Here is a 26,300-nt window from a genome sequence, read left to right on the forward strand (position 1 = left end):
ATCCGTAAGTGTATTTGCTTCATAACACACATAAGTATTAATATTTATTCTTCCGAAAAACCTTAACCTTTTTATTTCCTTTCATAAAACAACAATGAAAATGTACTTCCATAAGAGATGTTCGAAATAGAGTTCTTCCATCTCGACACATTTCCTAGCGCTTAGAATCAGATTATTTATTGCCCTTCTTATCATATTTCGATTTTGTTTAACTTCTGCGCAGGCTTCTTCTATCCTCTGCCGCAAATGCTCTAGTGAAGTGTCTGTTACTTTTTTACGAACACTCAGTATGTCCTGAGGGTTTAAAATGAAAAAGAGTTAAACACAATTTAAAAAGATTCAAAATCTCGACCGAAGACAATAAATAATATCACCAAAGGAATAAAAATAGGACCGAATTTCGAAAAAATGACAAGAATTCGTCCGGTTCCTATTCCCTTGTGACAAGTGTGCCATGCAAAGTGAAAATTGAATTCCCTAGAATGAATTATATAGTTTTTCATGGTATTAACGAAATTTCTGTAAGGAATGTGGAAAATATAGATTTTGGAGCTTGAAAGGAAAATCATGATAATCTTAGTACTGCCCTGAAAATATTGATATTTCATGAGCCGTTTGGAAGAGCATTCTGAAGTGAACAAACCTATAAAATTTGATGAGAATCGGACCTTGCAGTCCAGAGTTGTATGGCTATCGCAAATTTCGGCCAATATTCATGAATCACCCCGTATCTCCGAAACTAATAGACTTAGGATACAAAACAACCAGGTTTTCTGGTTGTCCATTCGATTCCTTCAGTTTCAACGCATCTTTTGACATTCAGGTGAATTCGAAGGATTTTTATCATATGACCACTTTTAATCACTCGACATTTTGAATGCAACGCTCAGTATATTATTGCACCATTGATTTGCATTTTTCAAGAGCTTTTCGGCTATATAGGGTTTGTGGACTCTACTTTGTGAACGATTAGGATCATCTGCATTTGACAAGATGCGCTGAAAATCAGGAAATCGACTGGAAAAAAATGGTTGAGTATGTTGCATGGTTCTCAAGATATGAATTTTTCTGCGGGTCTATGTACGACGATATTTTGTCACATAAATTGAAATAAGGCAAAAACTGATGCTGATAAGCCTTTAAAACCGGGATCCGTTATATCAACAATTTAGTGGCAAATCCAAAAATGTCACAAAAATAAAGGGTTGCTCTTTGAAAAAAAAAACAGAATATTATTTTCAGACATCCTGTATATAGATGAAAATATCTTTAGGATGTCGTCATTGTCGGAACTATTGTTCAAAAAAAATAATATTGAAGCCGATAGCTTGGATAGAAACTATGTTATGAACCATATACGTATTCATGGCCTGGGCCAGCCTGTATGTATCTTAAAAACAGACTAACCTATATAGGTTTTGTTGAATACTTCAATTCAAGATGAACATCCATTTTTGTGCGTCTTGATTTTTTGGGATAAAATTGCTAAAAATACTATCGCCAATGGTTTCAATGAAATCAGTTTGGGCGTTACTGTGCGTATGATTTTTGTGTGACCTTTACACATAATTTCTGCACCATAATTTCAATTTTATAAATGATTATATGATATAAATTCTCAAAGAATATGGCACCGTTATAAAAACCAATCAAGTCTTTTCACCATTCGAAGTGTTGATTATTATTATCATCAGTAGGTAATCAAGCTTCTCAGTAATTAGTGAAAATTATGTTCACTTGTTTAACATGCAAGGTAGGGATAAAGTATGGAAACAATTAAATATGTTTCAAACTAAAGAGAAGATATTTATGAAAATTTTCAGTCATGTACGAGGATATATTGAGAAATTCTTAGCCTACTATAGAACCAAACAAAATTTCGATGTCAAAATATTATATTACTTAACATACATATTCTCCTCTTAATTGGATACATTTATTGAAGCGAACCTGCAACGTCTCTAGATCTTTCAAAAAAAATGTTACTTCTAGCTCTGCAAACCAGACCTCCACAGCTTTTATTACCTCCTCGTTGGAAGAAAATTTACGACCTTTTAAACTTTTTTTCAGTTGGGAAAAGAGATGATAGTCGGATGGAGCCAAATCTGGTGATTAAGGGGGGTGTTCTAGTAATTCAAACCCTAAATCACGAATTTTTTGCATGGCAACTTGAGATTTGTGTGCAAGGGCGTTGTCCTGCAAAAAAAAACACCTTTGAATAGCTTTCCGCGTCTTTTCTCTTTAATTTTTTCCCGTAGAGTGGTCAGTGATGTCGAATAGTAATCTCCGATTATTGTTCTACCCTTATCAAAAAAAATCAATCATGATCACTCCATGGCAATCCCAAAAAACTGAAGCAAGAGCTTTTCCAGCAGATTTTTGAACACGAAACTTCTCAGGTCTTGGAGAACCAGAGAGTCGACAGTCCATCGATTATTGCATTGTTTCTGGATCGTAGAAATGTACCCAAGTCTCATCCATATTAACAATTCGGTTTAAGAAGTCCACATCGTTTTCAAATCGAGCACACATCGAACGCGATGTTTCTACCCTTTTACGCTTTTGGTCAACATCCAATGGGATCCATTTTGCAGCAATTTTTCTCATGTCCAAATTAACGTGATCTATATGATGAATGCGTTCGTATGAAATATTCAGTGCTTCTGATATCCGTTTTAGACCAATTCTGATAAAATCATATCAAGAACTGCATCGATATTTTCGGGGACTGACACAGAAACTGGCCTTCCCGATCGGTCATCATCTTCAATGGAAAATTTACCTCTTTTGAAGCTTGCAGTCCAATTTTTCACGGTTGCATACGAAGGACATTGATATTAATCACCAAAGGTCATGGGCGCCCGCAGAAATTTTTCTCAGGGGGGGCAAAATATCATCTACGATTAGTTTTACTGAAAGAAAAATTTCTCTAACGGTGTCTATCAGAATCTCAGGGGGGGCCGTGCCCCCCCCCTGCCCCCCCTGCGGGCGCCCATGCCAAAGGTATAAGCATATCTCAGTAAATCTGCTTACTTTTAACCCTTTTAAATACAGGTACTTGATGATGGCTCGATACTCCAATTCCTTGATTTTCACAATTTCGGTCGACACCTTCTTTCTTTTAATTTATTGCGTAACTCTGGTTTACTTTTTTGACTTCAAACTTCACACTAACACTTGTAATGAGTTATTGTTCGTTTCTATGGTAAATTTTATGCATGGAACTGGTCTAGGCTACCTAGATATCTATACATGCTCGTACAATATAGCATCATACACCCAACGCATATGATGCCATTTTTTTTTATACCCTGCCCTCAAGTGTTTTAATTAGAATGATTAAGCTCCATATTTGAAAAGCCCTCTTGTTGTATCGACATATTCGTACATATTAAGTTCAGTAGAAATAATTTGAAGCAACACGAAATTAATCACTTCACAGGTGGATTCATTTGCTTGCTTGTAAGAATAAAATGTTTAGACGTGTTTTTAGATGATTCTTTGTATTGGTTCAATGTAGTAAAAAATAAACAAGTGCCAACCTCACTGCCAGAAACAAGTTACGAATTAGTACAATTAAAGATTATTCATTCAAGTGGAAAATATCGAATTGAAATATTAATATGTTATAGTAATCGTATTATAGAGGGCGTGAAGAAAGAAGTGTTAAATATTTTCGATGATTTGCATCCTGAAAGAAAATCCATACCATGTTCTGAAATATTTAAATATCTCATAACCTGGGATGGTCAATAATTAGCTAAAACCTGGAAGACTGTAGAACGAACGAAGCTATCAGACTAAAAATTTCAATTGTTTTAGAGGCAAAAGGCATCACCTCAAACTTCTACTAAAAATCTGGCACAAAATCATGGTCAAAAACGACCTTCTGAAGCGAAATAAGAAGTTGTTTATTTTTCGTCATTTCAAATTATTCGTTTATATTCGAAATAACATTTTTTTTAATCTACAAAGTACGCGTTATGCATCATTATTCTTAACTGGAAAGTTTCACAAGTATATCATACTATTCCATATTTACTTGGTTCAACTCTCTATAGAGGGTTTGGATGAAGAATGGCAATTTTCGTTAATAATCTATATTGGAAATTAGTAACGTTGTTTTATCAATTTGATTTGTATTTGTTTAAAAGAATTATGTTGTTTTCTGCATAGACATTGAAGTACCTGCATCCTGCGTAGTATTATCATCATCCACAACACTAATTTCTATCGGAACACGATATTTCCCAGAAGCACTCGAAACGACACAGTCCACTATAAAGTTATCGACAATGACCAAAAAAAGAAGAAAGCATTTAAGTATCATGTCTGAAGCTCGAATTTTCTTCTCTGCGCGACTGACGACGTGCAATCAAATGAAACGTTTTTCTTCAGGTGCCAGCCAAAACCATTTTTTATCCTATCTTGGTGACGAATTCTTGGGTAGGAACGGAAATTGTTCATTTCTCATTATCATTCGGTGAAAATACTAATACTTATCTAGGCCAATTGTTCTTTAACAATTTTCATAATTATTCATCGAAAGCAAATATCGGCGATTGGGTATTTCACAGTAATAAAGATAGATGAAAATTGTCATGAAGCATCTGGTTGGAGGATGTTACGAAATTCTCACAGGAATGTTACCAGAATCATTCATTTATTCCTCGCTCCTATTGGAATATTATTCGAAATTTTTGTTTAGCGGAACTTCAGATGATGAACGACTCGTTATTTTTCTTTTTTATTATTTGGCTCATTCGTGTAAATGAGAATGAAGAATGAAAATTTGGTTGCAAATACTGAGGCCTAAACATAACGAAGGCAATGGCTTTTCGGTGGTATGTTGGTCGAAGTCCTAATGAATCACATGAGTCTTGTATTATTGACTTCATAGACCATCTTTCAAAGATCTCAGCATTTGCAGAATTTGTAATGTATGTAAACACTTTGAAGATAAAGCACATTTTCTTCATCCTCTCATATCTCGCCAAATATCCGTGAAGAAATATGCCGCAAAGGGCATTTTTCATCAGAAATAAATGTTAAAAATAACGGTCACCTTCATCTGTACATATACAGAGTCTTTGACTCGTACAAATATTTCAGCAGTAGATTCTTGAGCTGAAAACAAACAAATTTTTTCATTCCATTTTTTTCGATTCGGCTCCGATAATAAGATATAGCCATTTTGAATTTTCATAATGAGCTGTGCCATCACTGGAAAAACAAAATTATCTTCAGAATAAATAGCTGAATCTGCGACACTACACATCTGTGGATATTTTGAAAATTCATCCAAAGTACCCAATTTTGCAATTTCACAAATACTTTTTAATTTTTGAACATAAAATTACTCGAAAACGGCGCATTATACTAGAAAATATGAAGAATACTTATATTAATATTCATTAAATTGATTCCAACTTTGTTTCTAGAGTTTGGTTGTCTGAATTTTTGGTATTTTTATGGTATGTAATAGTCACACATGTGAAAAGTGGAAGACGTGGGTGATATCTTGTGTTCGAGAAAGATTCAACAAATAAATGAAAAACTATATTCCAAAATTCATTTCATTTGATGAAACCGTTTGCGAGACAGAACTAGAAATAACATTTTTCCATGTTTTTTCAACAGCGTGTATTTTTTAAACCGAGTCGATTCGGAAAAAATTGAAAGAGAAAAAAGTGTTTCTTTTGACCTGAAGAATCTACTCTTAAAATACACTGCGCAAAAAAATTAACGTACATTCTGAAAATCTCCATTTTAATGAAAGTTAACTCTACATTGACTTTATAACTTTTTTTTATGTTCTCTCGGGAAGGTTTAGAACGAAACAAGACACATTAAATGGAAGAAAAATTCAGGATTTCACCGAATCTTATGTGAAAGAAGAGAAATGAACAGTTTTCAGAATACTGACATGCTGATAAGTGATTTGATACTTGGTATTTCCACCCCTTGCGTTAATTACAGCTCGGCAACGACGGTTCATACTCAAAATGAGTGATCTTAAAATGTTCTGATCTAATCCTTCCCAGATTTCTCCGAGTTGGATTCCTAAGTCATTAAGAGTAGCTGGATGATTTTCTGAACTTCTCAGCCTTCTATTGAGGTTGTCCCAAACCTGCTCAATCGGATTGAGATCTGGACTTCTTGCTGGCCATTCCATTCGAGAGACTTCAACCTCTTCAAGGTACTCCTGAACGATGCGCGCACGATGGGATCTGGCATTATCGTCCATAAAAATGAAATTTTCTCCAATGTATGGGGCAAATGGCACTACATGCTCTTCAAGAAAGTTCCTTATGCTGCTTGGGCACATTCCTCTCTGGTCAAATTGCGTGTTTCGCGTTGCATAGCGATCGAGTGTAGAAAATCAAACGAAAGAAAAACTATTGATCACTAGAATTGATCGAGAACAACTGATTTTAGAATGGAGCCAATACATTCAAAATCTGATAATATCATCTTTTTTTATTCCTGCTGGGAAAAAACATCTGTATTGAAGAAAACCGTTGAAAGTGGATAACATATGCATGCATAATTCTGATTAAAATAATTATCATTGAAAACACCTTCAGTTGTAGAATAAATTTGAGATTCCATAATGTGCGTTAATTTTTTTGCGCAGTGTATTTGTGACCGTGGTAATCAAAAACACCATGTGCTGGGGAGAAATCATTCAAATTATTATCGAGTCAAAGATTCCCCCTGTATAGACGTCAATTTCATAACAGTGAAAATGACTCTTCAAATGACATTATTTTGAATTGAATTTACAATGTTGAAACTGATTGATGTGGGTTATCTTCGAGTCAGAAATATGCGTTACAGAATCTGTTACTTAGTCTCGTCCATAAAAGCCAGGATAAACGATAATTCTGATACTGATTCTGAAATTTTGTAGTAGTAAACAAAACCAATTGACACAAAACTTCATTTAGTTATACACCTAAACCTTTCACATCAATTGTTCTGTGAAAACACCATGGAAGTCCGTTTAGTATTTTCTTAGTTATCTAGAACAGACAGACGCGGGGGGGGGTCTCTAACGAAATATATAGAAAAAGGCATCTTATATGGAAAGTCTACAAACGTTTTGACGCCAAAAGTTGTGTGATGTATAAGGGAGATAAGACAGAGACAATATTTATCTATAAAGAACATAATGTGAAAGCAGTAAACAAAGAGAACCCACAGCCAAAGTAATATCCAATACATAGGACTCATAATGAACGGAAAATTGAAATACATGGCACCTACGAAACAAACAAGACCAACGGAGAATCAGTCGAATGTATAGACTAATACGGCTAATAAAAATTCAACTGCAAAATAATTGCTTATTAAATTTTACTATTTCGGGTGTACTTATCGATATTTTCTAAACAATAAATCTTCGTAATTGCTAATCGAAGAGATCCATTTCGATTAAGTTTTCCATGGTAAAAACAATGGTCTACTAATTTTTTCCTTGAAATCGCGTACATTCCCTTATTCTTTTAGCATATATCTTCTTCCTATCAGGTTAGCATAGAGTTTGCTTCAGGAAGTCTTTATGGTATAAAAAAAATAATGCAAATTCCACACATTCTTCACTATAGTCGTTGCAGATTCAATAAAGAGTTTGTTCCTGAATTTATAATCTGTGAAATAAGCCGATTGTTTGATGTTTAGAAGAGCTGACAGTTATGTTGCAGGACATATAAGGTTTCTTCGCCAAATCGTATTTTGGTTTACTTTTATTTTCCAATAATGAACGTTCAGAGAATATTATTATGAAATTTTGTGTAGAAATTGAGTGGAATCATGCAATAAAAACTCAAGCTCGTATGATATCAGTTCACTGACTATAAAAGTTCAAAATTCAGGAACGATACAGTGAAAAACCTTGCATACAAATGATCAATAATAGTAGATGAAATTCTTACATTACATCTCTTAACTGTTCCAGAATTGATTTTTTAACGAACAACTATAAGGACTCACCATAAGGATCTATGGCGCTGTTCAAATAACAGTTATTTAATTACTTGTTTTGCGCGTCATTTTCACAATAACGTTCCTCTTGTGGATAGGCGTGTTTTATCCCGCAACTGGATGAAGGAATCATAACTGAGTTAGATCCGGACAGTTTTTTAATCATATCATTCGAATGGATAGGCTTCATTAAGGGGTGTACGGGCAGGTGCGCCTCCTATCGCAATTTTGACTAATGTGCTACCCACGCTGAGCATGTCATCTTTAGATGTCTGTCAAGTGAGTTGACTTCCATGACGGAGGGTTACTTCACTATCGAAGAATCGCCATTTTTTAGTATGTCCACTCTTTCAGACAGATTCGAGAAATCGGATTGAGAAAAACCTATAAAAAAAGGAACCACGTTCAATGTTTCCTAGTCACAAACACTATGAAGTCTCTGCATGGTTTTCGGGAGTTGAAGTTCTGGAAAACGCGAAATTCATCAATTGTTGATACAGTTCTTGGGTATTTCGGTATATGCAACTCTCCTGTGATATAGGGTACAAAGAAAAGGAACTTTTCTCACGTTTTCTTTGATAAAAATTGAATGGCAAGAGATACTCCGTTAAAATTTTGATATGTTAATTGTCCTTAGCAGCAACATAATCTATCAACGTTTTCCAAAATCGAGATTAAGGGTTTGCAATAATACTACAAGATTTCCTCACACAGAGAAAATACTTATTCTGAAATCTAGATAACCTTTTTCTTATTTCTAGTGTCAATCTTCATTTCTAACCAGCACATGTTGAGGCAAAGAGAAACTATGATGATGAAATATCAAGTGCCAAAAAAGAATAACTGAACGAATATATAATCAATTCTGATATAACAAGCCGAAAGAGCCTGTCCAGATGCAGCGATAAACTCGCGATTCACTACGCGCGTTTCGAAACACGCGTGTCGAGATACTAGAGCACAGTAGATCCCGTCCACATGCGTACGCGCGTGTAATAAAATCGCAAGTTCGACGCAAGCAATCGCAGGGATCTCGACACGCGCGTAGAATGCTAGGTTCCCAATGGTAGCGTCCAGTACACATGCGTGACGACGGATTAAGTGAAATTTCGAAATAGAACTCGATAACATCGATATCGAACTTTTTATCGATGGAACTGGAAAAGAGAATTCTATTGTGGAATATGGAATCATCCTAATATTCCAATCGTATTCTGAAAAAAATTTTTGGGAAGAAATGTATAGATAAGTAAACCATTTTTATTATTGCGAGAAGTAGGATTACACGGAATAAAGAAGTACTGCGTTACATGAAATAATACATAAATTATTAAACCATTTGATTTTGCCAGGGCTCTTAACTCGTTCACAAAATATTCAGCAAATCGGTCTCTTGTATTACGGGAACTTACACTTGTATTACGGGAACACAACGTCAATGAGTTCTAAAAAGGTTCTAAAAAGATCCACTTTATATGTCAGAATTGGAGAAAGAAATCTGCGTTCTACAGTGGTATCAAATTTTATAATGTCTTGCCCCATGAACTCAAACTAATAAATGTTACAATGCCTATAAAAATCTATTTTTAATTATATTGTCAAATGTGAGTCGTGCAGTACACAGGAATTCATCCAATATTGTATTCTTTAAATGTATTGTTTTGACCTGTTTCACTTATATATCTCAGAATTATGTACTATTGTGTAATTGTTGAAATCAATAAATTAATATTACTATTACACCATTGAATATTCCAGAACACCGTACGATGATAAGGATCTGATTTTAACTTTCTTGTAAAATTCGAGCGTCATTATGAAAATAGTTGTTAAGATACAAAATGATGCAATTCTCTGTTGAGCTGCAATTCAATTGTATCTTGCAGATATTTAGGCCATCTGTCCTAAGAACAAGCGAGCAAAACCCAATATTAGAAAATTTGCCATTCGCTAAATGATCCCCATAGCATTATTTTAATGATATCGCATATCAAGTCCCTCAACAATTTCTGTTTCAGGATACTTCATTCCTTTATTTGATATGAAAGAATATCTGCCGATCTATACTATTTAAAAATCCATTCCGATCAGAACGATGGATAACGAGTTGAAGGCAGAAAATTTCCTCTTAAACGGAGGGCAAAACGAAGAAGTGAGTACTTTCAGAACATCGTATATTGAGGCTTGTTTGAAGGAATTTTTTTGTGTGCAATTTTCAAAAACACTTCTTTTCAGGTCACCAACCAAACATACCAGCCAGTTAAACATCACTGGTTCTTCAAGAGAAGCCTCGACGAGTCAAAAGAAATTTGGTTGCCTTTCAGTAAAAAGGATAGTGCTGCACTTGAAGAGGCATATGTTTCTGGTAAGTAAATTCACAACACATCAAATAATTTAATCGATCAGAAGCGTATCGAAGATGAAAAACAACACACAACACATATGCTTACGCAACTGCTCCTTTAAAACTTCTGTGTTTATTATTGCAAAGAAGGTGTTTTTTCTTCCTACAGAATTGGGAGGTACTCCTGCCAGGTATAACGCAAAATACTTTATTTTCAGCTGAATGAGTACATCATAGAAAATGTCAGAATGTAAAATACACACATACAGGGACATTTTATACGGTTGGTTCCAATAAACTTGTATCAACCCTGTCAAGGTGATGACACCTTGAGTGACACCTTGTTTCAAGGGTTATTCAATTGCCTCTTCAAAAATGCCGCACACTCGACATTTCTTGTTAGTACTTCCGAAAAATCAAAAAAAGTGTAGAATAATAACAAAAGCAAGAGTTGCAATGAAACATGAAAATATTGAATTTCAAAATGTAGACCAAAATATATAGGAGACATTATTTCTTTCAAATAAAGCAGCCTATCAAAATCAGTTATTCAATGTTATAGTATGAATAAGGAGAACATTTCTTGCGATACAATTTTAAGGGTGGCTTTTTCTTCCCCTTGCAATTATAGGGAATCTTCAGGGAGTTGTATCTAAGCAGGGGCGGCTCAAAAGAAAATCTATATTAAAGATCCAGTATCTTCTCGCAAATTTTCATTTATACTTTGTAAATAACTCATTACCAGTATCATTAGCTGTATAACATACATCAAATCCTTAGACCTCGAAATGTTCGTTCGATCGCTTCTGAATAACATTAATTGTGATATTAACGTTTTCAGAAAAACCAACTCCAGAAAAAATCGTGGCCACTGATGGTGGTAGATTCGACGTCAATATAGAATTAAGAATCAAGACACCTGTTTACTGGAAAGGGGAACCCATAGAAGTCAGAAGATGCTCCTGGTTTTACAAGTCATCGACCAGTGCCAAATACCTTCCATATCAGGAACATATTGCTGCTAATCTAGAGATAGAATACAAAAGCTGTTTTGACAATAAGAAATGGCACAAACGAATTGAACTCCCGAGTAGGGATACCATTGTCCTCCATTCCCATGATGTTATAGTTCTATTTCCACCCTCAATTCCAACAGACGATTGGAATCAGACACCCGTAAGTCAAATATCGACGAATTTCAGATTGAGAATTACTATAGCTGTACGTTAGTTCTTCAGATTTGAATTCGCATCAAATTTGTACCTGATTGATCAAGATAATGAACTGAATTTTTTTTCCACTCAAATTTCTATCGACTTTCGCTTCAAATTTAAGAGTACGAAACTATACCAGGAGCTTTTACCCTAAAAGTATTCCTCCTCTGGGAATATGTACAGCTCTATTATTCCATAACATTCCCTGTTATTTTCTGCACAATTTGATGATTATCGAAATTCTTCTTTTAGACGCAAGAAAGGCCTAGAGTAGTTAGGAGGGGCGTTGAAGGATTTGACATAGAAGAGGGCGAGCTAGAAAAAGTAGATCATCTCCTCTTCATGGTTCATGGAATAGGTTCAGTATGTGATCTCAAATTCAGAACTGTTTATGAAGTTGGTAAGTTTAATGAACATTAGTTTGCTGGAGGGTGACTGACCGAGATTTTATAGTTTCAATGTTTCAATGTCAGGAAATCATTCAAATTGTTTTGAATACGATAGCAATATCAGCATGATCACATAAGGATTATGATAACTATTTTTGGATCTCGGTCTGTTGTATAACTTAAAGAGAAGTTCCATTAGTCGAAAAATTTCATTCGGATTTGAAATTATTCCTCAAATGGTCATTTTGAAGGTGTTGCTTTTTGTTGGAACTGCTGCAGCTTCCTTCCCATTTTGAGCCCTAAAATATAGGTATATAAAGGGTGAGTCTTTGACTCCTACAAATACACTGCGCAAAAAAATTAACGCATATTATGGAAATCTCAAATTTATTCTACAACTGAAGGTGTTCTCAATGATAATTATTTTTATCAGAATTATGCATGCATATGTTATCCACTTTCAACGGTTTTCTTCAATACAGATGTTTTTTCCCAGCAGGAATAAAAAAAGATGATATTATTAGATTTTGAATGTATTGGCTCCATTTTAAAATCAGTTGTTCTCGATCAATTCTAGTGATCAATAGTTTTTCTTTCGTTTGATTTTCTACACTCGATCGCTATGCAACGCGAATCACGCAATTTGACCCAAGAGGAATGTGCCCAAGCAGTAGTTTTGCGAGAGGAAGGGTGGACATGCACAAGAATTGCAGAAAGGTTTGGAGTTTCCCATACAAGTGTGTCCAGAATGTTGCAGCAATTCAGGGAGACAGGTATGGATGTCCGAAGACCAGGACAGGGTAGACCACGGGTAACAACTGCCATTCAAGAACGTTACTTGAGAGTTTCTTCGTTGAGACAACGGTTTGCAACCGCTCGCCTCCTTCAAATTCAGCTTGAGCAAACTCATGAGGTGCAAATTAGCACTCAGACAATAAGAAATCGCCTCAGAGAATATGATTTAAGGTCTCGTGTCGCGGCAAGTGGCCCAGCTCTTACCCCAGCCCATCGAAGGGCGCGTTTGGATTTTGCGAGAGAGCATATCCATTGGGAAGAGGCCGATTGGGAAAGAGTTCTCTTCACATATGAGTCTAGATTCTGCCTCTACCATTGTTATCGACGTTCCCTTGTATACAGACGTCCACATGAAAGATATGCTCAGTGCAATTTCCTGAATACTACTGGTTTCGGGGGAGGATCGATTATGGTATGGGGTGGAATATCTTTTACTGCTCGCACAGACCTAGTGGTCGTTGATAATGGAGCTATGAATGCTGATAAGTATATAAGGAACATTCTTGAAGAGCATGTAGTGCCATTTGCCCCATACATTGGTGAAAATTTCATTTTTATGGAAGATAATGCCAGACCCCATCGTGCGCCAATCGTTCAGGAGTACCTTGAAGAGGTTGAAGTCTCTCGAATGGAATGGCCAGCAAGAAGTCCAGATCTCAGTCCGATTGAGCAGGTTTGGGACAACCTCAATAGAAGGCTGAGAAGTTCAGAAAATCATCCAGCCACTCTTAATGACTTAGGAATCCAACTCGGAGAAATCTGGGAAGGATTAGATCAGAACATTTTAAGATCACTCATTTTGAGTATGAACCGTCGTTGCCGAGCTGTAATTAACGCAAGGGGTGGAAATACCAAGTATTAAATCACTTATCAGCATTTCAGTATTTTGAAAATTGTTTATTTCTCTTCTTTCACATAAGATTCGGTGAAATCCTGAATTTTTCTTCCATTTAATGTGTCTTGTTTCGTTCAAAACCTTCCCGAGAGAACATAAAAAATAAGTTATAAAGTCAATGTAGAGTTAACTTTCATCAAAATTGAGATGTTCAGAATGTGCGCAGTGTATTTTGAGCTTCAAATCGCATGCTTCTTACTGGTCACTCTCCAATTCGTATATGGCTTAAAAATAATATAATTCATGATGAACTATCTTCAATTTCACAGTTGATGTATTCAGAAGCACATCACTCCAATTATTGAGGTCCCACTATCAATCATCCTGTGAGAAAGGCACGGCAAACAGACTCGAAGTTCTACCAATAAGCTGGCACGATGAACTGCATTCAGAAGACACTGGTGTTGATAAGAGATTAAAAAGCATTACACTAGATAGTATGTCAACCTTACGTGAATTCACGAACGACACATTACTGGATATATTGTTCTACACCAGTCCATTATATTGTCAAAAAATCATATCAACAGTAGGCAACGAATTAAATAGGTTATTCGAACTTTTTAAGAAGAGAAACCCTAGTTTCAAAGGACGGGTATCTCTATGTGGACACAGTTTAGGTTCCCTTATTCTATTCGATTTATTATCGCATCAGCAATCTCCTGAAAAAGGTAAAGATAAGTTTTTCCCCATTTATACAATACTTAGTCATTCACAATTCTTGCAGATTCGAAGGAAGCTTGCAACGCTGGTCAAAGTATCAAACCTGATAGGAGGATAAGTCATATGTATGGAGCTACAGGAGCTGGTATAACAAGAATTCATTACCCCCAACTAACGTTTCAACCGAAAGCGTTGTTTGCTATGGGTTCACCTATTGGTTAGTCGTCTTAGAATTTGTAGTAACTCATACTTGACTATTTTTTGATTTCAGGTATGTTTGTCACTGTGAGAGGCCTAGATTCTCTTGGCGAGGATTTTGCACTACCAAATTGCGAGAGCTTTTTCAACATATTCCATCCCTATGATCCAGTGGCTTATAGAATTGAATCGCTGATTAATCCTAAGTTGGCATCAGTGAAACCAATGCTGATCCCTCACCACAAAGGCAGGAAAAGGATACATTTGGGTGAGATTCTTGGCTACCAAAAATGGTCGCAAACAAAAAATTTCGATGATCAAGAAATTTTTTTTTTTAGTTGTAAATCGAATCTTCTTCAAAAAATCTTTTCTTCCACTTTTAGTTCTTATGAATAAGGGTATGTGTACAGGTGGATTTTCCTTCAACAGATGTAGAGTTATTCGAAGAACCACAAAAGATATTTTCATGAAATTAATTTTCACTGTGTTGTCTGAGACGTCGAGAAAATCTATAATATGTATTTTCGAGTCTGAAATCATGACATTTCATGATGTGATTTCAATCATTCATTACTTATACAGTTCTGAAGCATATATACAGGTATAGTTGAGCTTTTAAAAAATTATTATTATTATCACAAAGTTGGTCATAGCAACTTGCCATTTAATGTTGAAAGGATAAACTTTTCGGGACCATCGAAACTATGTTGTACAGGGTGTACCAATTTAGATACTCACTGAAAGCATCTCGAGAACTATAAAATTTACAGAAAACAACTTGAAAGATTCACTTTTTCCTCTTTTTTTTTTACATAATGAGATATCAGAAAATAGATCGTAGATATCTTGATTCTTTTTTCAGTTACAGGGCGTTTCTAAAAAATGTCTATTTCATATGTTTCGCTATATCTTGGTTTATGTTCGGGATGTTCGAAAAAAATTAAGATACTTTTTCGGTAATTATATTGTTTTATGTATAACGGATCTTGGAAATTAGATGCCATTCCAGAGATATTGAAAAGATGTTGAGTCTCATTGTCTCTCATTAGAGTCTAATTGTTGTCCCAAAAACTCGATTCTACACGCTATGAATGAGAAGGACTTTCGAAAGTAATCTTCATTCATGAAATCGGCCTTCTTGTCGAAACACTGTACTCAAATGGGACTGAATGAATTTCCCCAATGTCAATTTCTCATGCTTTCCACCATTTTCAATTTTGAATTATTCAATAATATTATCAAACTGCAATACTGCATTACAAGTTACAAGTGCCTTAATGCTGCACAGAAATCGCTGTACTGAAACTGCACAGTTTCCGTATTGATAATTCTGCGTTTTAAAGATCCAGTATTTGATATACAGTTAATGCACGGTTCATAATATTTTAATCAGAAGTTAATGCGTTATACTCATGTTAGAGGTGAATTTTAGGCATATGGTTGATGAAACCTTTTTTATGGGTTTTTGGGAATACAACAATCATAATTTGATAAATGAAAACGGGATCCCATTTGAAATGAGAAAGTTTTTGATGAAAACTCGAAGCAAAATTCGGAATTACAATGATAAACGTTTGAATAATTTCATCCTTTTAATGTTAGAGGGAAATTAGTCCTTCATGATCATCACAAATAGGGGATATTTGTCTGAAACCTCAAATATCTCTTAATAGCTTCGGAATATCAGTGAAGTCATGATAGAAATCACATCAAAATTCGATGGGGCATACAAAAAATTCATAATTTATTAGTTGAAAGGTTATTCAGCTACAAGCTACAACCTGAAGTGACAAAAACTCGAAAATTCCGGATGACACAATGAAAATGAATTTCCAAAAATATCTTTTATAGTTCTACGTATAATTTTTTGTTAGGCTGGAAAAGTATGATCCTGTATTAATGAAATGGGTATTTTTAATCAGTTGTACCACTATGTTGATGAAAAAGACTCGCCTTCGAGAACACCCCGTATGTGTACTCTATCACATCATTGTTTCATTTCGTCTAGGTATTTGAAATTTTCAGGTTATAATATGGATCCGCATGCGCCAGTTAAGTAGGTTAATGGACGAAATTCCATCGATGATTTTGGAGTTATAAACTTCCTTATTTTTTTTTTGTAAATTCTATCTATTTGATTTCAATTCAGTGATTAGTAAAAGATTTTTCAAGGTCGATTTCAATAAGTTTATAATGATTTCATATCTATTATAAATGATAAAATTGATAAAAACACCACGGGTGATCTAAACATCCTCAGCAGCAAAAGGTTTAATATCCATTTCTGGCACAGAAAGTTAGGGATCCCATTTGAAAAAACTCAACTCCTGCAGAGGATGCATCTGACACTCCTGAATTAAACATTGCATAATTCGAAATAAAAGCTGTTCAAGGATTTTTCCACAAAAAAAAATGAATACCGACGAAGTGAATTTTTTGTCTTAATTCTTAAACTAACTCTGTATAATATGAATAACTTATGACAATGTCACTTCAATAGTCGGTTATTGCGATAATTATGCAAGGGGAATATTGTATAATCTCACCATATAAATCATAATTTCAGAATTGAAGGAAACGTTATCAAGAGTTGGCGCGGACCTCAAACAAAGGGTTGTCGACTCAGTCAAACATACATGGAACTCGTTATTCCAGATGGGAGTCGTCCCGGCTTATGGGCCAGCCTTGGAAGAAGACACAAGGGTTATAGAGGAAGAGGAGGTAGAAGAAACGAGTAAAAACATCGAACCCGAACCACCTCTAACGGAATCGGTTGGCATACTCAACAAAGGTAGAAGAGTTGATTATGTGCTGCAGGAATCTCCATTCGAACTATTCAGCGAATACATATCATCATTAAGGAGTCACGTTTGCTATTGGGAATCCGAGGATACAATGCTTTTCATTTTGAAGGAAATATACTCCACTATGGAGGTGAAGCCAGATAGCCAAATACCACAGGCCACAATGACGATAGAAAGACCACTCGACGCTGGTAGTAGGAGAGGCTCTGCGGTCATCACCACACCTCCAGTTTCATCTCAAATAGAGCAAAATGTCAATGGTACCACGTAGTTCAGGATGCCTTCGTAGCTATAAGTAAACATTCAACAAATATTGTGATGTAGCCTATATAAATTTATGTCTAATGTTGTAAGTAATTTATACCGACTCCTTACTATGAGATTCAGTTGGAGAATTTAGGAAGATATAGTGTCAATTGTACTTAGATCATTTAATAATAAAGTTATTTTTTTCATATGTGTATATTCTACAGGTCAGGATCAACGAACGAATTTTTTCTTCTCTCAAGTAACGAGCACTACTATATACAGAATCAGGGAATTTAAGGCTTGTTCGTAGAGTGGTTCACAACGGTTGTGAACTGTACAGAGCAAGCGCAAATGGATTTTCGCTACCCTAAAATGGAATTGCGCTTGCTCTGTACAGTTCACAACCGTTGCAAACCACTCTACGAACAAACCTATAATGCAAATAGATTAATCGTCATACGTTTTGTTTCAATGTTACCGAAGTTTCGAAAACATAGAGTTTCATTTTTTCTTATCTCACCGAAATTCATACGGATAAAATTACGGATAAAACAATAGGAAGGTTTATAGAATCCATTTTCATTGTGTTAAATGAGGAGAAGACAAAATCTAAACTATTTCCAAATTTCTGGCGCTTCCAATTGTACCGAAAATATATTACAGTTTCTTTTTGAAATTACAAGCCCAACAAATAATCACATTTTTGGATTTTCCATCGAATTTTGATGTGATTTCCATCATGACATCTTTGGTTTTCCTAAGCTTTGTAGAGGTAGTTGAGAATTACTTGGACGAATATTCTCTATTCTGGTTGATCATAAAGCAAAAAATTATTGTTACCCCTTTAATAAAAAGAAATGCCAATGACCATGTCTAACATTCTCCATTTTGGAGAAACCTATTCAAGAAATAACAATAATAATGCGTTCAATCATCACATAATCACTGTTGTTGCATTTCCTGCAGTGGAACTCAAAAATATTCAAAACACGGTGATAATGATCTAAAAATCTGAAGAATCACAAGGAGAATTGGTCTAATGGAGTTAGTCAAAGTTGTGAACTTCATGTCAAGTCATTTTTTCAAGCGTCTCAGTTATGCTTCATGTGTGAAGCACAATTTTCATGGTTACTGTTACCAGTTATCAGTTGTTCTCTTGTAAGCATGAACCTATTTGTTATAGCACCAAAAACATTTAAAACCCTCTAAACTGCTGATGTCTAAAACAGTGATGTTCTTCGTGCCTATTGCGCCTATTGAATGTAACATTCTCGGTGAATTTCTATTTGTCAGTCCAAATAATACTCAGTTCAAAAAGTGTTCATCTGAACTCGAAACAGCATTGGCTCACAAAAGTGTTTCCTCTTCACTAAATCATTTTCTTTCAAATATTGCCTTAAATCAAACTATTAAGGACGCATCTTATATTGTTTCAGAATTATAATGATGCTTAAACAACATGACCTAGAGGTCCTCTTTTTAAACAAGCTGAGCGAAATCTAAGAGTTTAGACTAGACAGGACGTCTCCCTGAGCATTGGATTTTGAAGTATTTCGAAGACATTTGTAGCAGTTCTCGTAGCAGTCTAAACCTGGTGCACAAGTAACATAAAACCATTGGAGACTAAATTTAACTGGGACTTGTACAAGTATTAGAATTTCTTATTTATTAATTTAATGAAATGAAAAACTTTCAACTGAGAAAACATAGTACAATACGAAAATATTGTAACACAAAGTATATTTTTTTTATGTTGAGAATAAAAACAACTTGGACCCTTTTTCATCTTAATTCATATATATTTATATTATCATGTTGCTGCAACATGCAACATCAACCATCTGTCGTTTTCATTATAACTTACCGATAAAAAGAATTCTATGATAACTTAGAGACGTTCCTAGAAGATGGCGCCTGATGTTCTGATTATATAAATAATAAATTTCAAAGTGGTGCTGCTGTTTTGTCAGAAAATGCACTATTTTCAGTCTGTAGTTTTCTTATTCAAAGTCCAATAACATTATTCTGATTCAATGATATTCAAGTCAAACTCAAAAAATAAATTTCCATGAAATGTAAGAGATTTAAGTAAGCAGCTGTACGTTTGAATTGAACGAAAAATGTCTTATACCTGGACGATTTTCTATTGCCTACTCGAAAATTAGTTGTGCAGAGAAAGAGGGACAAATGTCCCTTTGTCAGTTTTGCAGATGATACAACCATAATAGTTACGCAATCGCAATTATAGTACTTGGGAAATCATACAATTTAAAACTGTAGAAAATTCCAGTATAATTAAGATTTTCAGGACGAATGAGTTAATAATATATTCAGCGATCTACTGCTCCAGGAAAAAAAGAGTAAAATAAATATCCCTGCAAATAGTACCTAATGTCATATACTCCGGAAATAGTTTTTTGGAAAACGTTTAATCGAAAACTTCAAAAGATTTCCTCAACGGTATGCTATGATTTAGGATGTATAAGCTTACAATAAATTCGAAAAAGTCGAGTACTACTAACTTGAAAAATTGAAACAGTACATACATCCATGAACAAATTAATAAAATATTTGGATCAATTGACAGAAATCTTAAATGGAATAAACATATGTACATATTTGAAATTCAAATATCTCAAACAGAACCTGAATGTTAAAGAATGGAGGATGCTGCAGCTTTTTGCTGTAGATAGTCGTCGTCTGCTTCACTTCTCTGTAGTTGTGTGGCCTTAACATCATCGATATAGTAAAGTGCTGTGATGATTATTAACTGCTTGGAACTCTTTCGATTGCTTCAATGTATAGCTCATGAGTTTGTGGATAACCACCAAACACATCACAACAGTCGAAGACTGAAGCGCGTTAACCATTTCGGCAACAACTGAAGATGTTTCTTTGTTATGATTGGATCGGAGTTCTTCGAGACCAAAAACTACCTACCTTATGTTCATGTGTCCAGACTCAGTCCATTTAACCTGATTGTATGAGTGTGATAGGACAATATAGTTCAACTGAGAAGATTGGTTGGATGCCAAGCTGGTTACCGAATTGCTACTTATTAATGCAGATCTGACAGAAAGCATGGAAGTAGTGCTTTGTTTTTGTGATCCATAGTTTTCATCGAAATGCATTGTGAAACTGGCAAGCTCGAATACATAGTACTTAGTGTAAATGGACCATCTTCAGGTGATTTTCAATTGTTTTTGATATCTATTGATTATGTTCCTAACTACTATGCTTCGGTTCCTGATGTTCTGTTACCATATGGGGATTTGAATGTAAATTATTCCGTGAATGATAAGTTTTTCACGCGATTCATTTTTAAACTGTGACCTTTACGTCAGGTTAGCCTTCTCGAGGACTTTCCAAGATCACTAATAGCTTCAGTACCATCGTCACCTTGACCAACAACATGAGAACATACGAGTATTTTCTTTAATGATTTTTAATATCTATAATACTCACATATTGCAAACATATCAGCAAACTCAAAGGTGATATTTAATTCTCAACAAAATAATTATGTATCTTCTGAGATTCCTTAGGGTTTTCACTTCAAGTCTCTGAAACAAAATCAATCAAAAAATTGACATAATCGATTTGCTCCTGCGTTAATTCTTGCACTAATCTGTCGTCAGCAAATCACATGAGAAAATTGTTGGCTGACGAGAAATGGAAATTTTTGGTGAAACTTCGTAACGATATAATAATTATGCATTCATTCTGTTGTTCATTTTGTTTGAACCCACACACCCCCTATCCTGGCTACGCCCGTGGCACAAAAGATAGTCGGATAGTATCAAATAATAAGTAGATCGTCTCGAAAATAATGAATCCTCCTGAAAAAAATTAAATTCTCGATTAATCGTTACCATTTCTTCTTTCATTTCAGAAGTTATAATCTCCAAGTGAACCAATGTGCTTACACAACGATAATCAGAACAAATCTATACAGGCTTCCAGAAGGAAGATGGTTGAAGATGTTAAACTTACATCAGCCCACGCGTCTGTAATGTAATTACCAAAGAGAAAGCGAAATAAAGAATGTCCCAAAAAAACCTTGAAAATTTCAGGCGAACGAAAGGGAAAGACGATACTTCGATTCACTAATCAATCCCCAATGAATAAGATTAACAGCTTACATCTGATAATCAGATGATACTTATTCACCACAATGTGTCCCAAAATAATGATATCCTTGTGCTGAAAGGAAATTAATAGATCAGCTCGAATTTCTTCTGTTCGAAATTAATTCATAACGATGGAGTCTGCTTTTGTCTTTGCTCTTCTGTCTTTTTTATGTATATGTCGATTGTTGTTTGCTCTTTGAACATTTTCGCATTTTGTAAGCTAGTGCCTAGGAACTAGAGCATTATCATTTTGTTTGAATGTCGGTAATCATGCTTGGGGTCTGCTCTATCAGGGACGTGAGGGACCGAGCTGCCATTATTTCGTCTTTATTGGTCTTTAAAACTGCCAAAATATATGTAGTGTGGATTTTTACTCATATGATTTTCTAGATTTTCTAGTAGTGTACTCTGTCGTATGGTCTTATCTGTTTTCCTACTCTTCATTCTGGTGCTTGCATAAACAGCATGCCAGCTTATAATTGATGGATAGGCCAGATATTCTCAGTATCTCCAAGGCTCTCCTGATTTTATCGTGAACTACCATCTTCAAGAACTGGTTTTCAATTTTCAACATCCTAATTGCTATTTCCAACGGTTGTTGATGGTGTCGGTATTCCGAACTGCAAATCCCTGCCTCCCTGTTTTTGAGAAGGTCGAATATATTCTTTGTATCAAGCAGTGTACTAAATGAGAACTACGCCTAGAACCTAGAAGCCAGCCAAAGAATTATCTTCAAATATTACAGTATGAATCAAATTTGTTAATCACCCCGATGAAGAAGAGTAAAGGCTGACCATGGTTTCGGACTTATTCGACTTCGTCAGAGCACCACAACTCCCATTCCGATGATAAAAGGACCCTAACTAAAAACTGGCGGGGGCTGTGAAGTATTGAGTACCCCAGCATCATCTAGACTAATCTAGAGGACCATGAGATCCAGTTCAATTTCTCCTTCGAACCTCCAGAATGAAGACAGCAGCATACACAGGGTGACTCTTTGACTTGTACATATATTTGAACCGTGGATTCTTGAGCTCATAAGAAACACTGTTTTCCTTTTTCTTATACCAAGACATTTTAATTCTACATAATGAGATATGCGACCCCAGGAAAAAAAATTCTCCTCAGAATAGCGAGCTAAATCCATGATTCTACATATCTGTGGATCTTTCAAACAGAGTTGCATTCAGCCAAAGTGCCCAGTTTTTTGAATTTCAAACATATTCTTCATTTTCGGAAATCAAATTATTTGAAAACGGCTTATTGTACGAGAGAATACTAAGAAAACAACGACGCCTGTTTCGCTATCACAATAGCATCTTCAGGTGGGTGAAAGTAAACTGTGAAACACGTGTCGTGGTGACTCATTTTCGAGAAAATCATATTTATAATCTGTTTTTAGTTCAATTATGAATTTTCCGAGGGATTTTCATCATTTATCGGCCATATCAATCCAATTACATTTAAGAGTTGGGTTTTTCGAATTTCTCGTATTTTAAAATAATATGCAGAGATCATAACGAATAAACTGGAAGATGTGGGAAATTTTATGTTCACATTTCACATCAATGAAAAACTATATTCTATATTTCGGAAAACCATAAAATCGTTAATCATTTCCGAATTGGAAAAAATGGCAAATGGAAAAAGTGTTTCTTCATTCATTCTTCAGGAATGAAATATATACACAAGACAAAGAGTCACCCTGAATAATTGCGATATGCTGTCTAGCATACTAAATTCGGAGAAATTATACATATATGCTACCTTCTTCGTTCTGGATAGGGATTCGAGATAGATTTAGTTGCCTTTCAGATGGCGCTGGAGTACTTAATACCTCAGAGCCCTTAAAAGTATTAAATTAGGATATGTCATTTCTAATCGTTTTTTATCGGAGCAACTTCGTTAGAATGACTAGTTGGCTAGTTCGAATCGGACTGTTATTTTTGTTCATGATTATAGCGACGTGTGGTACAGGTTTTGAGTGATTTTTGATATTGCGTTCATACTCCACTGTTGTGAGGTTTTCCCATTTTCATTAGTTACTTACTATTTGGCGAGAGGACAATAACTGAAAACATCCGTACTAGAATTGAGTAATCAACTCAATGCTACTAAGTCAGTTTAATTTACCGAGTTCATCGAATAAAAATCTGAGAGACAAAATTTTGTTTTTTGAGACATCAATCAGAAAAACGTTGACATTTTTTAACAATTCTTCGTTTGTTTAACCAGTAGTATTTCTTACGTGACTGGGTATATTTCATAGAGAAATTAGGGTAATGTAGTAGTACGAGGATGTATTGATATCTAGTTAGCCCAGACCAGTTACATGCATAAAAAAATATTGCTTTACCATAGCAGCGAACAATAATCCATTAAAAGTGTCAGTGTGAAGTTTGAGTTCAAAAAAGAAAACCAGAGTTACGCAATAAATTAAAAGAAAGAAGATGTCAATCGAAATTGTGAAAATGGAAAAATTGGAGTATCGAGGAATCATCAAGTACCTGTATTTAAAAGGGTTAAGAGGTAAGCAGATTTACGAAGATATATGTTTGATACCCTTGGTGATCAATTTCTTTCGTATGCGACCGTGAAAAATTGGACTGCAAGCTGCAAAATTTTTCACTGAAGATGATGACCGATCGGGAAGGTCAGTTTCTGTGTCAGTCCCCGAAAATGATTTTATCAGACCGTATAATTCTGCTAAAACGGATATCTGAAGCACTGAATATTTTATACGAACGCGTTCATCATATAGTTCATGTCAATTTGGACATGAACATGCTGCAAAATGGATTGCCAAATGTTTGAATGGTGATCAAAAAGCGTGCAAGGGTAGAAGCATCGCGTTCGATCTGTGCTCGATTTTAATACGATGTAGACTTCTTAAACCGAATTGTAACTGTGGATGAGACTTGGGTAAATTTGTACGATCCAGAAACAAAGCAACAATCGATGGAATGGTGACACTCTGGTTCTCCAAGACCTAATAAGTTTTGTGTGAAAAAATTTGCTGAAAAAGCTCTTGCTTCTGTTTTTTGGGATTGCCATGGAATAATCATCATCATTGATTTTTTGGATAAGGGTAGAATTAATATCCGGAGATTACTATTCGACATTACTGACCACTCTACGGGAAAAAATTGAAGAGAAAAAACGCGGAACGCTATCCAAAGGTGTTTTGTTTTTGCAGGACAATGCCCCTGCACACAAATCTCATGTTGCCATGAAAAAAATTCGTGATTTAGGGTTTGAATTACTAGAACGCCCCCCTTTTTCACCAGATTTGGCTCCATCCGACTATTATCTCTTTCCTCAACTGAAAAAAAATTGGAAGGTCGTAAATTTTTTTCCACCGAGAAGGTAATAAAAGCTGTGGAGGTCTGATTTTCAGAGCAAGAAGAAACATTGTTTTTGAAAGGTCCAGGGACGTTGTAGGTTCGCTGTAATAAATGTATCTAATTAAGAGGAGAATATGTTGAGTATTAAAATATTTTGACATTGAAATTTTGTTTGGTTCTATAGTAGGTTAAGAATTTTTCTTTATATCCTCGTATCATGCGAGATCAACAAGCAGAACTAGCAAAAATAACAGGTTTCACAATTAATTCCCAAACAATTCTGGCGGAATTACGAAATTGTTTTGTGAGCTCAGTGTCAGTGGACATTTTGCCCTACCTGTTCAAGACAAGGTTGAGTTACAATTCCTGTTCCACGTGGGGTGCGCTGTATAGCAACGATTGGACCAATTTAAAGTTTTGACGTCCCCATCGCTTGTGAATTCGGGAAAACTAGTAGGTACGATATTATGTTACTTACTACTCAGCTAATAGATTCTGCTTACTTGCCTTTGCGAATTTTATGCTGACTGGGGATGTTCAATGCTGTGCATTATTGAACTCAGAACGTGTATCTATCGAGAGGCTGCTTTCCACATAAAAATTTACACCGTTACTATCTAGATGGGAATAAGCTTGATGTTTTGGTGTTGGCCCGACTTCCGTTTCCCCACGAGAACTCTAAACTTCATACGGTGACGGTTTCGGAGCAGAAAATTACTAAGACGGTAACTTCGAGTCCATGAATTAATTGTACGGAGGGTAAGTTATGTAGTCTGTACAAGACAATTCGCATGAATTTCACGAACGTGCAAAATCCTGCCATGTTGTTACACTGGGCGTTTTCTACGATGCAGCATCTTTGAACTCGTTTAATCGGTGTGGTGTAATGTATACGGAATACAGGGTGATTCAACACGATGGAATATTAGAAGTTCATGGAGAATAAATCATAATTTTGTGCTGAAAATTGGCAGGCTAGGATTTTCGACAATGAAATTTCTCTTTGAAATATGTTCGGACCTCTGTAACTTTTTGTTATACCGAAAACAACAGCCTTTTTCTGATTTGAAATGATACACCCAGTATATCTCCGCGGCGTAAGATCGCTGATTCGATGACAATTTTACAGTATACCATACGTTGGGTAAAAACTCAACAGTTATTTATGAGAATTTTCATGAGTAAAATGATAAAAATGGAAAGACATACTTTTTTATATTTAGCTGGGAAGGTGTTTTTCAATATTTCTTTACCTTTTTCAATTTTTTTATTATGTAGTTTTATAACAC

At 35.3% G+C, this 26,300-nt stretch overlaps 2 protein-coding genes across 3 annotated transcripts in view; one reads left to right on the top strand and one right to left on the bottom strand.

Moving 5' to 3' along the window:
* The window catches only part of LOC123321563, a 28,251-nt gene extending 23,141 nt beyond the window's left edge, over positions 1-5,110 (bottom strand). Inside the window, exon 1 of one of the 2 annotated variants that reach the window (XM_044909228.1) lies at positions 4,189-5,110. In XM_044909228.1, the coding sequence (XP_044765163.1) occupies positions 4,189-4,330 (142 nt within the window). In that variant the 5' untranslated portion in view covers positions 4,331-5,110. The remainder of the gene's footprint in view (positions 1-4,188) is intronic. The other variant, XM_044909227.1, reaches the window with a different exon arrangement.
* A 4,940-nt stretch (positions 5,111-10,050) lies between these two features.
* Positions 10,051-17,743, top strand: LOC123321562 (SEC23-interacting protein). The gene is made up of 8 exons (XM_044909226.1): positions 10,051-10,138; positions 10,222-10,351; positions 11,172-11,506; positions 11,797-11,944; positions 13,893-14,294; positions 14,351-14,503; positions 14,558-14,752; positions 17,051-17,743. Exons 1-8 carry the CDS (start codon positions 10,082-10,084, stop codon positions 17,557-17,559), a joined length of 1,929 nt encoding a protein of 642 aa, XP_044765161.1. The 5' UTR covers positions 10,051-10,081; the 3' UTR covers positions 17,560-17,743.
* Positions 17,744-26,300: the final 8,557 nt, after the last annotated feature.

This window comes from Coccinella septempunctata, chromosome X, assembly GCF_907165205.1.
Source record: "Coccinella septempunctata chromosome X, icCocSept1.1, whole genome shotgun sequence".
NCBI lineage: Eukaryota > Metazoa > Arthropoda > Insecta > Coleoptera > Coccinellidae > Coccinella > Coccinella septempunctata.